Source organism: Ambystoma mexicanum, chromosome 6q (assembly GCF_040938575.1).
Source record: "Ambystoma mexicanum isolate Mex_15411 chromosome 6q, UKY_AmexF1_1, whole genome shotgun sequence".
NCBI classification, from domain to species: Eukaryota; Metazoa; Chordata; class Amphibia; order Caudata; family Ambystomatidae; genus Ambystoma; species Ambystoma mexicanum.
Window position 1 is genome coordinate 460,325,318 of NC_090937.1, and position 14,723 is coordinate 460,340,040.

General features: G+C 44.7%; 1 protein-coding gene across 2 annotated transcripts in view; it reads right to left on the reverse strand.

The window, feature by feature from the left end:
- Positions 1–350: 350 nt before the first annotated feature.
- NPNT (nephronectin) overlaps positions 351–14,723 on the reverse strand; it is a 325,821-nt gene continuing 311,448 nt past the window's right edge. For both annotated transcript variants that reach the window (XM_069630946.1, XM_069630945.1), the window contains one exon: positions 351–14,067. In XM_069630946.1, coding sequence (XP_069487047.1) covers positions 13,978–14,067 — 90 coding nt within the window. In that variant the 3' untranslated portion in view covers positions 351–13,977. The remainder of the gene's footprint in view (positions 14,068–14,723) is intronic.

Here is a 14,723-nt window from a genome sequence, read left to right on the forward strand (position 1 = left end):
CTCACTACTCACCTCAATACTCCTGCAGAGCAGACGTCATTTAATCACAGGAGTGTGCATTCTCTGCTGCAGCCTTTTTTCTTTTCATTTAAAAAATAAAAAAAACGACAATAAGAATTGTAGTGGGCAAAAGCCATATGCAGCAGAGGGCTAATCAACATTCCAATAAAAGAAGCATGTCACATTAAAGAAATTCAGCAAAAGGCATGGCATGAGAACGGCAGCCAGCATTCGGCCTGGAACATGGTGGTGCAGCACCTTGTTTAATCCCCGGCTTCCGTGTGTTTGTCCCCCTCTAAGGTCCTCAGAACCCTACAACACCGCAGACAAAAAAAGACTTCCAAGCCGCATATTGTAAATGTGTGTTTTATTGTTTTATGTGACATTGTTTTGCTGGTAGCATCGTGATACACAGGAAGGCATTTTATACACAATAATATTGGACACTTTGTCCATACAGCACCAAGGGAGCAGGGTTTCCTGGGCCCCTTGTGTCCAGCCACAGACTTATAGGACATGAAATAATTATTTAGGTCTCCTGACTGTCAACAGCAACTTCAGCACGAAATGCGTGGCTGCCCCTGCAGGGCATTTGGACCCAATCAGGCAGGTAGCACCATGTCACAAGTTGTGTGTTACATATAAAGGGCTCCATTAGCTCCATGTCACAAGTTAAGCATTTCATATAAAAGGGCTCACCTGGGCGGGATGCCATGAGCAGGTTAAAGGATGATCCGCAACTGGAGTTATGTGACAGCCACAAGTGTTCAGTGTGGAGTTGTCTACGACTGGCCTACAGGATAATGAGGTAATGCCTGAAAGGACCAGCCATCCAGGCAAGTGTGGGAGATTTTTTTGGACCCAGGTGGGTCCCCAAGGTGGCTTCTGTGCTACCAAATTGAACTATTGTTATGGGCCCAATGGCCTTTAAAATGCACCACTTCTCACACATGTTCTACAAAAATGTGTACCCAGGTACCACACAAGCAATTTGTTGCTAAAAGTCAGGACTTGTGATCCCTGAATGTGGGCCAAAATGCTTTGGCACCCGGCACTATGGTCTATACATTGCAGTTGATGTAATATTCTAGCATGACGCTGTGGCCCTTATACCACTGGGTACACTCCCCCAACTGCCACCCCATAACAATTCACGCTTCCATTACCTTTTTTTAATATGCTCTTTCAAGTTTCTTGACACCAATTTTGAACTTTCATCAATTTTTGTCAACATTTTTCTAAAAGCACGTGTCAGGTGATTATTAAAGATTGTTTTTGTAGCAAGGTTACATGTACAAAAAATACTATGTATACAAAACAAAAGCTGACCAAGCCCAATAAAATATTTATCTATTTATAGTATTTACATTCTTCTACCCTAAACCATGGCATCTACAAAATCCTCTAAGGAAATTTTGGAAAAATGTACAGTGAGTTTTAGATGCCATTGTTTACTTTTTACGAATAATAATACATATTTATATTTGTATATAAGAAGTGCCTATTTAAAAAAACAATATAGACAACATAGGTGAATAGATCATAGAGGGGAGACGATACACAAGTACATCCGCTCATGCTTTGCGTGGTTCGTGGCAGAATACTCTTCAACATGCGCACACTTTACGTAGGAAAGACCCTAAAAAACCTTGGGGTTTAGACGTGCTTCTGTACAGTACTTCAGAGGTACTGATTAGGAAACAGAGAGGCACAGTCAGAGAACTCCTTACAAAGTTGGTACTCAAATGTCCCGGGAGCCTGCCGCACCACAATCATGCCGTGCTGTCGTGCAAGAAGATACAGCAGATGCAACTGCATGGCCACAAGAGGCTGCATGAAAAGAGGCCACAGTTGATTCAGAGTCCCTCACCCTTAAGCGTCATAGCCATCATCAAGTGGCTGTCACCTCCCACAGACTTGTGCCTTAAGGAAGTCTATTGCCAATGGAGTAAAGGAGCTTTACCTACGCGGTCTCTAATGCTGGCTTCAAACAATGACACATATACCCAGGTAGCGGTCCGGACTAAAAATAACACCTATTTACTCAAAAGACCTTGGCATGGGGGTTGAGCACTCACACACTCACTTCTGCTTAAGGTGTGATTTATTGCACGAATGCACCTTGTGCAGTAAATTTGCCAGCAGGGAGAAGTATGATTTGACAATATCAATAAAAAAGTTGACTTAACATTGAAGTTGATTCGAAATATATCACTGAATGTGTTTTACTGTTAATATCTATGTGGGTTCATTGGCAGTGTGTACTTTTTAATAAGCAGAAATAATATTTTTCCAGTTTTCCTGCAGTCTTTCCCACACACTGATTTGAATGCAGTCGTGTGTAGATCCCAAACGTTCTGTACCGCAGCGGGCTGCTAAAGACATCAAGCAGTCAAAGTACCGGAATCGAGAAGCTTGCATGCATTGGGTGATCATAGGGCTCCGGGTGACAGAATACCATATATCCAGTCATGGACTTTCATGCTAGCGTAGTCTGGGAGTAGTTGAATTATCTTGCTTCAATGTAATCAAACTAACCAAACCAAGCCGTCGTAGAATATTCATTTGCAAATAGCAAACCCAGTGTCCTTGTGACATGGGGACTTCTGGTTAGTCTTCGCATGCACAGCAACTCCAATGTCACATTTGCGCCACTTCAGTCTTAGCGCATGATTTGCCTTCCTACGTGCAGAAACACAGACTGGAATTGTGAGATTGATTCCTGAATCTTCTTTGTGCCCATGACCCCACTTGTATGTCTACCACTCGTGGGATGTTCGGGCAACTGGCGCTGTGGTTTTGTACACCCTCCTTCTCACTGTACAATGCTACGTAATCATAGTCATGATACCGGCAAACTTCTATATCTACTCTGCAGAAGGTCCCTTAGCTCCAGACGCATACGGCTAAATTGTGTGCACGCTGCACAATGCGCGGCTTGCTGAATTCTGGCAATGGGGGACATCAATCAAATTCAGCTTCTTCAAATCTCACTTCCTCTGATAAGAGTATAGCTGAACCCGCATTTGCTAATTGAACATTTTAATTACACTAGATGTTAGTGATTTGGCAACTTCTATTAATGATAGTGCCACAGTTTGAAGGCAGTCTTGCTACCACCGGCAGGCGGGTCGTTCACCAGTGGTCTCACTGCACTCTCCTTACCTAACGAAAGGCCATTCATGGAAACTCACAAGAGACATTTTATTGTGTGGTGGGCTGGGGGGGGAGATCTCTGGAGAAATGTTGAAGCACTGTGTATTTTGCCCATCCACCGCTGTGAACGTGCCTCATATTACTCACTCAGCAATGACTGGCAGAGAATGATGCCCCCTGAGGGCAGCTATCTATCTGCGGATCCCTAACCTCTCGGTGGTGCAGAGATGCTTCACGGCAGGGTGGGATGACGTAGAGAAGGACCTCAAGCCGCTGCTTGGGTTTTAGAGGTGCATCTCTCAGCTGGGTGTGCACAGGTGGAGCCTTCTACTACTCCTAAAGCAAGGCACAGAGTGGTGCCAGTGCCTTACATCAGGGGCAATACTAGTCGATACCCTCTACTCATTTGCTTCAGCTTTACATGTTCTCTTCTTCGCTCTAAACTAAGCAACTTTCAACGCTAGATCACTTGGCCACCAGTATAGTCACACCAGTCGTGCCTCTATGCTACCAATTCATGTTTTGTGCTCAATCATATGCCATAAATATATTTTAGGCACAAGTTCATCGTGTGTTCTGTGGTCAGTGGCGTGCTTGAAAGAACGGAATGCTTTCTTTGGGACGAAAGCCAAAACATTACTTTGCTTCAATAAAACTTTTTAACTTCAGTTTTTGGTTGCATACATATTGTTTTTCAATCAAACATTTAAAAATTCCGTTTCCTTGCCCTTTTCCATGTATGTTCTATCATGTGATCCTCATGTCTCACTAGTCAGAGACTCATGGTCCAAACTTGTGCCTAGCCATTCTCAAGGTCAGGCTAGATGGCGCTCCAGACCCCGTCCTGGCTGCAACTTTGCTATCACACCCGGTGACTCACATCTCGGAACACTCAGCATATACAAGTGTAATTTGCTAACACTATGTCAAGCAGCCATTACTGAGATCATGTAAATTGACTGCTGTGCCACGTGATCTGCCCCATTGACGCGCTGACACTTTACAACGCATAATCAAGCTGCAATCACACCACAACCTTATTGGACTGGCACGAAAGGACGAGGTTTTTAGTGATATGTCCAGCTTATTTTGTGACCAGTTTATGTTTGCAATTCACCCCGTCTGCCTGAATCCAAAGGAAAATCAGTTATCAGTGCATTGAGACACATCTATTGGAGCCAACGTGTGTTTCAATCGGATTCTGCATGTAGTCTAACGGAAGGGGCGTGCCAGAATATAGAGAATTAGCACCGGGCGGTGAAATGTTGGATTCCTCTGGGCAAGTCCGGAAAGAGAGTCTACAGGCAATATTAAATGGTCTGGTGCTGTTCCTCTTGGCCAGTGAAATCAATTTCCAGGTCCGGTGCTGCTCTTTTCCCACCCTCCAAGCCCTCCCCATATTTCACCTATCCGCTCCCCTCCTCCCGTCTCCCTTCTTGTCGGTTGCTCATTTCCTTGCTTTAGCCCCTGTGGGAGCCTCCCTACTGTGCCATATAAGCACCAGATGTACAAAATAGAAAACAAACTTCCACCAACACACCGCCGAGCGTCCGTTGCTCGTCGGCCATTCCTGAATGGACTTTCCTTTTCTTTCCCGCAACCAGCATTTTAAATCTCCTGAAAATAGCATTATTGCCTACAGCTGCTTGGCAATAAGTTGTAAAAAAATGAATTAATAACTCCTCGGTATATTGATGGTGAACAGCAAACCATCCAATCAATTAAGAAAGTTCATGCTCATGAAAGGTAGCCATTTTGAGAGGACATTGTCTTTTGAAATTTTTAAGTGAAATTGGCACTGGGGTTCCAACTGAAAGGACCAAATTAGATATGGGATGTCGTAGCTAATTGAATCATAATCAATACAGATCGCTCCCATTGATTTTCTCCTTGAAAATCACTGTCTCAAGATGCAATCCTTCTCCTTTTTCCAGAACAGCATCTTTTTCTGGGACTCGCCCCCCCACCTTCCCTGCAGCGCCCCATTGTAATTCTCACAGAACCTTGTAAATTGCTCTTTTTTTCCATCAAACTTGTCCACCTCATTTTCCTTCTTCTTTCATTCTCTCCATTGCGTCTTCCACATTCATTCTGCCACACTTGGTGGCATGTATTACATTTTATCAAATTCTCTCATATTCGAAACAAGTTTTCGGAAGTGACACTTTCTAAGGAAATCGCCCAGCACAGAACACTTAAACGTCAAACGAGTTCATCACAAAATTTTCAGGAGAAATTAATTCATGCACATTTGACATGAAGGTTTGTCAATCTGAAGTGGTCCCCGTGGACAGGTTTACGTCCTTTAGAATGCTATAGATGAAATGCTTATCCATGAATCTGATGCCAGATTGTGACTCTATACCAACATCAAGAGATCAATCAAGCTACTAGTTGTACCTACTGGTGGCACAGAATTTACCATAGATATAACTGTACAGAAGGAAGGGTCACTAACAAAAAAGGTGGGATTTCAGCAGCTCCCAGAGCAGCAGAGAGAGAGTCAGGCAAGTGCCATGGGGCAATCCATTCCACAGGGTGGGAGCCCGGTAGGAATAGGGTTCCGTCAGTGTTGCATGGTGGACATTACTCGTGGTAGTATTGAGCCATAAGGCAGAAAGCTGGCATTTCCAACTGAGGTGCTAGAAGTTTATTAGCAGCTTAGTTAAGTCAGATGCACAACACACTCATGTTGTCAATCGAGTCTTCCCAAAAATGTTTTTTAAATGCTGGTCCAAACAAGCCACCGTAGGTGGAAGAAAGTGTAGGTCAAATGTAATGTCTTTTCTATGCTTGAGCCATCCAGGGAAACTGCTAGTTTTGATGGTACCTTTTAGTGATGTGGACCACAACCCACTGAGAACCAGACAACCCACCAATTCATGTATCCATGACACCCAGATGGCAATGCTACTTGTGGGCATTGGCGACGGGTGCTTACTCGCCCTCCCAGACTCCACATGAAAGGACCTCCGATACTGTGTCTGACTGTTGAGAAACCTCCTGACTCTTGGCTGCTCATGCCCGTACATTTCATTACAGCAGCCTGAAAGGTAGTTTCCTTCCACTCACCTGCCTTTTTCTTTGGGCAGCAAGGGCAAGCAAGAACAATTGGATGGATTACCCAAATGTATATGGCTGGCCTATTTCTAGAAGACCCGTTCCCAGGTTTTGGCATTGCTCTGGTCGACCTAAGACAGGGGTTTTTTCAGAAATATTGCAACCTTTCTTAGAAGATCTTGTAAAAAGGTCTTTGGTAGGTGCATTTATGGGTTAAGAGTGGCCGGCCATCTTCCACTGGCGGCTCGATTAGCAGGTTAATGATACAGCAATTATTCAATGAGGAGGCTTTTAGGGCCAAAGAGTGATATGGCCTCGGGGACTTTGAGCCATGTTGAGCTCTTATAACTTTATCATACAAAGGAAAGCCACTGATAGAAAGTCAGGATGTCTTCTATTATCCAATCCCCTTTTTAAATGCCTTTTACTTTAGCCAGATTTTACAACTTAAAATGGCTTCCTTTGCCAGCTCTAAAAAGTCAATTTATTACCAATTTCCATAGGTGTCTGTTTAATATATTACTTTTTATTTTACCAGAATATTTTTTTTTAAAACTCTCTACTGACATTACAGAAATACAAGGTTATCCATGCTACTAAGGGTGTGCCGGATTGTGTCACTTTCCTTGGGTAACGTTTCAGCACTTCCCACTTCTCCCTTGCACTTTCCCCCTTCCCGCTCCCCTGCACTTGTGCGTTCTCAATGTAACTGGGCCTAGTAAGATAGTTGTTTTTTGTCCTCCCATGTTACCCTCCCTTGCCTCGTCGCGCTCTGAAACACTTGTGTATGAGCGCGATACAAATAAAATATCAGTATCCATATCTTTTCGAGCACCTGCCTGCTCACAGTCGCTCTTCGATCGAGCCTCATCGATCCACTGGTAACTGCCATTTTTAACCAACAATAGCACATTTCGGTCGCAGAGCTGCTTTGCTGCCACCATATTGTTTTCTCACAATTGGAGTTAGTCGGGTACAGCCGTATCTACTTTAGTCTGTTATATGCATATTGTATTGGCAGCAGTGCTTTAACAGCCGCATTTTGCATTGTCTATGCTGCAAAATACAGTGCAGGTTCTCATTCTTCGCTTGTTGTTACATCTTCCAAATATGCTGTTGTTGTATTGATCTCCAGGGTCGGACTGGCGCATAAAATAGGCTTGGGCACAAATGAAAAAGTGGCCCACAGTACTCAAGGCAGAGTTTTGGGGTAAAATGTGTTGCAAGTTGCACATTTTAAAGACTATTTATTCAATACTACTAGCTACACAGTGAAGTAACACACCAAACTGGCCCACTTAGGCCCAAAAACTGGGCCACTTTCATTAAAAAAAACTGGGCCACACTTGCATGTTGGGTCTGCAATTCGGGGCATTGCCCTATAGGTTAGTCTGAGCCTGTTGACCCCTAAGGTGCATGCCTATATCCTCTGCATTCATTATGACTTGTGGAGGGGATGGAAATCCACATCTTTGTGGCAACTGCTTTCTTTGCGGGTCCCACTGTGTCGGCAGACATCCCTGTGGGTTTAACTGACTGTTGCAAAGCGAGACATTCTGTTTGGATATGTCCATTGGTGGTCCAATGTCCTCTGTGTCCAGGAGGTCCACTTTGCTCTGCTATTCTGTCCCGTGACATTCAAGCGTCATATTGCTGCATATTCATGGTCCTATTTCAGATGACACCGAGAAGAGTAGGAAAGCATCAGCGTACATCCTTAGTCTTGTCCAGTTCTTGCTGTCCACGTGTTAATGTTCTAGCAAGTTGTCTTGGCTTGATACCAAACACAATTCTGTAGTGATAAGGCAGAAATGGGTTTTCGGAAATACAAAATGCTGCCCCAACCACATCTGTGTGGGGAGCCTTCAGAAATCGGGTAGATGTCTCAATACAGGTATGTTGTTACCAGTCAATGGAGAAAGAACCAACATGCTATGCATTCTATTAGCAACGGCCGTGGCGCCACGGTGGCCTCCTCTCTTTGTCAGGCCTTTGCTCGTTAGAATAGTTTTCTTAGATCCATTTATCGTCACCCGACTCCTTAAACATGCCCATTTACCATTTGCCGCCAAAAGAAGTGAACACTCTAAGTACACCCCGCCTGCAAAGCTCTCTACCACATTGATGTCTAGATACAAACTGTGAGTAAACGAAGCCAGGCCCATCGGATCAGGAACATCTACCACGGTCGATCCTTGCACCGGCAAGACACTCTCCGTGCATCAGGCTCACCTGTTCACCTTTCATCCCTACATCAGTGATTTTTCCAAGGACCAAGTCTCCCCACTGCCGCTGTACGCTGCTTATTCCACCACTATAATGCAACGACCTCCTGAGCCATCGTCTCTCCACACCCTGAGCCCACCACTTAACTTTACTGAACAAGGCGGATGTGCTGTGCTATTGTTTTTTTTAGCCCAATCCTCCTCCTGTCATTACATGGTGGACTCCCCTCGCTCCCTCCCCCCAATGACCCACATTTTTTTCCTTCCTCTTCTTCCTTTGTGCCACACGCTCCTGTCTGTTCCCAACTCCTGTTTAAATCAAGGGCCGTGATACGCGTACCTGCAGTAACCTTGCTGCATAAGGTGACCCGCATTCAGGCCATCTATGCTTACCATACGCTTGCTGCTGCCAGACCAGTGCTTCAAATGGAAATACAGAAGAGCAGGTACTCGCGTTCCCAGAGTATCTGCTTGCTATTGAGTAGTGCTGGAACTCTGCATTACATATATTGGCTTCCTGATGAGAAGGGCCTGTACTACATTGTTCAAATAAAAGGCGTGCAGGTACGCTGGACATTTAAAGCACTGTGCCAGATCATGCCATCAGCTTGATCCGAGTCCGTCTTTGTTGTTACAGTATGAACCTTCCCTTGCATCCACCCGTGCCTTTTTAAAATGGGCACATATTTTGCCTATTTCATGTCTGATTTGCCTTAATCAGACCAGCTTCTGTCCCTTCGTTCCACTACATTGGCAACCCAACCCTATTGCTTCCAGCGAGCCACACACCAAAAAACGTCACGCTCTAGATCACATGTCACAGTGATGTGTGATATCTTCACTTGCTTGTGATTAAATTCTTGCAATATTTATGCTCGTTGGCCATAAATATTATTGGATGAAATGGCTACAAACCTAGTTATTTTCTAGGAAAGGGCATTGTTTGCCCATTGAAGGGATTTAGCTAGAATGGTACGAAATCTGCACAATGAAAGGTGCAAGGTAATTTAATTTTCATGGCATGTCCAGATCCTTACATTCCAAAAAATGTATAGCATATATATAAGCATTGTGCTGGGTGGGGGTGGGGGTCTACCGAAATAAATGTAACCCATACCAGCAATTAGATCGCCATATTAAGTGTAGGGCTGCAGCTGAAAAAGCAGGCAGTAGGAGTACTTACTCCTGTTTTTTCAGTCTGTCCAATTATGGGCTGGTAAACCCCTTATGGGAAAACCTTCTGCATGTGCCCTGGGGTATTGCCTCCATAGATATGACAGTAATGGCGCTGATTGTATTACCATCGGCGGTAATATCTCCATTACCCAATGAAGTTCAATGGGATTTGGGAATGGGGAGCAATGTTAAGCTCATAATAAGTGGAGATTCCACTATTACCACTAGTGGTAATGGTAATTCAGTTTGGCGGTATGAGCACCACTAACACCCCTAACTCGTAACGAGCGCCCTAACATGTTACAACATTTTCCTTGGCTGATGCTAATGAATCGCCTCCTGGCCATTTAACATTAACTCAAAGTACCCAGTAATTTGATATTTATTATCAATTCATAATCATTCATTGGGAAAGATCATTTGCAGCAATTAGAAAATGTATCCCTTTTTAAAAGTTACTCTTAGATCCTTGACAATAACACTTATCAAGGATATATACATCTTAGTGCTATAGTGCAGTCTGTAGGGGTGGAGGGGGGGGCGTGTGCTGAGTTAAACGAGTGCAACATAACTAGCGTGTGGCCATAGGAAAATAACATGGAATAATGCAGTTGCAAGCTTTCATGACCACAGAGGCCAAACTTAGTGCCCAATTTACAGAAACATTTTATAATGGTGCAATTCCATTGGAAAACGCTCTGTGAATTAGGCCTTTAATTTCATCTGCCATTCTTCAGGAAGTCGGGCGAAATGAGATTGCTCTGTTCCGTGTTACGCAAGCAGCAGAAACACTGCAATCTCAGCTTGCACCCGTTTTTATTTTTAAACCCAGCGCAAATCTTCATGCAAAATGGATTAGCGCATACCCGCTGGCTGCATTCATGGTCATGCACGCACATACAAAATTGCTCTGTTCTAATGCCCCATGTGCAAAACGTAATATCACACCATGATAAGTGCACGGACTGCTAGCAATCCCAGAGTTTATTTACGATTGATCGCAGTCATGTGAGTTGAAGAATGGCAGCTGCAGTCTGCGGTATCCAACTCAGTGACCATTGGCGTCTGTGCACCGTAGCACGGTAAGGGATGCACAGTGTTCTACCACCGAGTGACGTTAGTGCAGGATTTGAAGCAAACTGTTGACAGGAATGCTGCTAGGCAAAGTATAGCTGTTTGGCAGGACATAGAAGAAAGACTGTGGGGGTGAGGAGGTGGACCCAGTGTAAGAATGTATGCCAGCTCAGGAAAACTTGCATTTGGGCTTCCCTTACCTTGCAATGGGGCCAGGTGTATTACTTTAGAGCCAACATGACACTTTTTTGCTTGCCCTCTACCGATGGCGCCCTTTGTGGCTGCCTAGTTTGCCTTACTGTAGAAATGGCCCTGGGTGCAGCACTCCATACCTTTTCCCTACTGTGCCACTTGTGTATGCGTAGCAATGTCGATACAATGGCCGAAGCTGTGATGCATCGTTGTTTCAATTACTGACAACCAATGTACAATACAAAAATAAATCTAGTCTTGCTGTGATTACCTAAAAGAAATCACCTATTTTTCAAACTACGGGGTGGATCAGGAAAGCTGTGTGACATCTTTAAGCTAGCTAGTTCCGACATAGAGGAAACTCCGAGTCTTACTACAAAATGAAACGTGGCTACTCCTCGAAGAGCATTTCCAAAATCGGAGCCCTTTCCTGCAACTCAGTGACAGGATAAAACCCCTTGTGAAAACGCCCATGGGGAATGTTTAATTTCTACCACACACAGAATTAGAATTAGGAAAGGCTCATGTTTTATTCTGTGTGGTCTCTAAAATTAAATATGTATATTTTGTATAAAATACTACTCCTTGTCTGCTGCCCAGTGACCAAAGTGCGTGGGAGCGGTTGGGAGCTGTGCTCGCTTACTTTTTTAATTACCTTTCCTAAACTTTTGTTTTAAAAAGAAACCATTTCGTTTTAAAATAAAAGTGTGGGAAGAAATTGAAACTTGCACTTTGCTTGGGGTCACACTGCCAGAGCAACGAAGTTTCCTTATTTTTTGGTGAGCTGAGAACCGTTCCTGATCAGCAAGCGCGTTTGTTTTTGACGTACTGGGGTTTCAAACCTGGGGCTGCTATCATAAAACTGCTGGGTCGCTGTTCTTTTTCCTGAGGCCCCAAGCCCCATCGTAGCCCTGCTGCCACAGTAATCAGAATTATTGTTTTGCATTAAAGGAAATTAACATGAAAATACTGCAGGTACAGCTATACCAGGTGTGAGGGATGGCTTTAATCATTAGCATGCCCCCTTAACAGGTGCGAATGGTGGGTGATTAGAAAAGGGAGGGTGCGTAAAGCCGCATGCTGTGGGGAACAATAAAAAAAGGAATGGGGGTCGTTTAAAATGCATTTTCTTTCACGGTGTTTCTTTCAGCCTTTCATTTGTGGGATGGAATGGAGGAAAGGCAGGACCCAGCTATGGGGTTAGTATTGTGCATGGGAGGGGGCGTGACGATGGGGTTTGTGGAGAGGGGGGGGGGGAGGCCAGCTGGGGACATAGTTCCACTACTTCTTTTCATACACTTCGACCCCTGCTGCTGCCATTACACCTCTTGCGCAGTCTCCAGATAACGACACCAAGGCATACTGCTAGGAGAGCATAGCTGATTCGCTAAGGGTCAGTCATTGTTCAAGTCTTGGATTGCCCAATGGCGGGTGCCAAGGGGTGAGTGGGGGGGGGGCTGCCATCCTTGACTGTGGAACACAACAGTGGTGGAAGCGAGTTTAGGTGCTCAGGGAGCGAAGGCTTCTCAAGGGGCACCTGTCAATAGCATTTGATAACGTTCCAAATGGCAGTGTGGGTGTGCATCAGAATCAGAACGTAGTTCTAGTTATAGGGGGTGACAATCCCCAACTGCTTAAAATCCCAGCACTAAATAGCAACTTAGGCTCCTTCACAAGCCTTCACAAACTTGTCAAACATAGTCCTAGAAAGGGGGTGGAGGAGGGGAAGTCTGTTTTTCACTACTTGTCGTGGTACGGTTTAAAAGCTTTGACATCAGCATTTAAGCGGCCCAAGTATGAGCAAGGGGCTGGAGAACATGCTGCGCACTGGTGGAGTACTTCCTGCTGGTGCTATGAACGGCAGTGCAGCGCCTAAAGCAATCCCCACCTCTGACACTCTTCAAGGGGGCTGAAGCATCAACGACAAATAGTTTTCTGGAATGACACCCTTTGATCAAGCACCCCAAATTCAACCCCTCATCCTGAACCCTAGGCGAGCTAAGCCTCCACAAAGTTGAACGGTTGCTGCCAATGGGCATGAAGGGGCAGAGGACACTACAAGATGCCCCTCCCAGGAGCACGGCGTGCTTGTAGATCCGAAACACCAGGACACTGACAGCAATCTCCAGCCCGAACCATGAATACCTACTATTCAGGTATATAAACACTACATGCTTGCAGAGCAGTATAGCAGTGCCGCTCCAACAGCCCTCAATGTCCAAGAAGGCTTTAGTAGTTTTCACTACATCTTCCAGGATAAAAAATAAAATAGGAACTGGACCAACTGTGGTATTACGGCTCCTGAGGAGCGTACTCAGCACCATTGTTGACATCAGGAGAGTGTGGCGGACCTGCCTCTGTCCGCGAGCACACAGAGGAGTTCATATGATAGGTGCATGGCCCAGTGGCACCGGCTGCTGTGCAATAGGATTCTGCTCTAGGTGCCAGACATTTGGAACATAAATATGTCAATAACAGATAAGCCTAACTATGTGTAGTATTCTGTTCTGTGTTCGTTGTTTTTTCATGATTGCTTTCCTTCTCACATGGGAAGGAGAAAGGCCGCCGTAACCCACGCTCACTTAAAGTCCATGGCAGTATGCTTGCTGGGATACCCACAACCCAGCCACCGTTGATAAACCAAAATCCCATTCTACAATATTACGCCACTACTTAACAGGGAAAAGGTAATAACAAACTGTTCAGTTTAGGGCGGTGCTCGTTTTTATGCCGCCATTTTCTGAGCTTCGTGCTGCTTTTGGACGCAGCCATTCGTCGTTTCGTTATCCCGGTCAGAGTTGTCTGAGGAGCAACCCTCACATTTTTCAGAGGTTGCTTCAGTTGTCAGTTGCGTAGGTGGCAGCTGGGGCTAATTCTCTATGCGTTTATCTGTGTTCAAGGGAATTTTTCAGAACGGGGTTCAATGTCTGTTTTGGCACTATCACAGTTCCGTGGGCTGGCACGTGACACGCGTAAACGCTGTGGGTTGCCAGGGCAGCTTTGCCTGCCCGAGAGAGTTGACTGTTTGCGTCCCTTTGTTGAGAGCGGGATTGACGAGGAAGTAGTGTGTCGTCGTGCTCAACCGTGGTCTGTGCTAGTGTGCTTCAGCACATGGGCCTTTCATGAGGTTCACATCATCCAAACCAATGTCCCCAGGTCCTGCTCTTTCTCCTTTAAAGATGACCTGGGAAAGAAAGCAGAAAATACACATAAGACGATGTCTAAATCCACATTTGTAAAAAATACAGTATGGGCTCCCTTGATCTCACACAGAAGATCCTACAAATATCGACAAAGTAAATTGTACATATTTATTGTGGAGGGGAAAAACACGTCCTAGAATTGGGTGTATATTCACAAGTTATGTTCATGAAAAACCAATAAAATATTATTTTAACAACAAAAAGAACAAATGCAAATATCGAGTTTTACACGTTGTAAAATATTTTCTGACGGCGCACTTACATCTGGTGTCACATTTTATCGTTTTTCTACATGCCCACATCTCCAATGTTAAATGGTGACAAGTGTGCAGATGCATCTTTGTAGCTTTTGACATTAGAGAGTAGCCGATAATGTCAAAACCTTAATATCACTGTGCCAAGCATCATAGCAGAACGTTGACCAATTATGTGGTGCACCGGCTAAATTGTGGGATGTGGGAAAAGGAGATCTGTGTTCTAAGTATGCATTGGCCCAAGGCTGCTCCCTTTCTCCCTGACTATTCAATTCTTATAAGGGTGCGGTGGACTCACTGATCGAAGACCATTAGCAACCCTTTTTTCCCTATACTGGAAGAGAGGCATTGTTGATTCACCTGGGGAATCCAACAAGATAGAG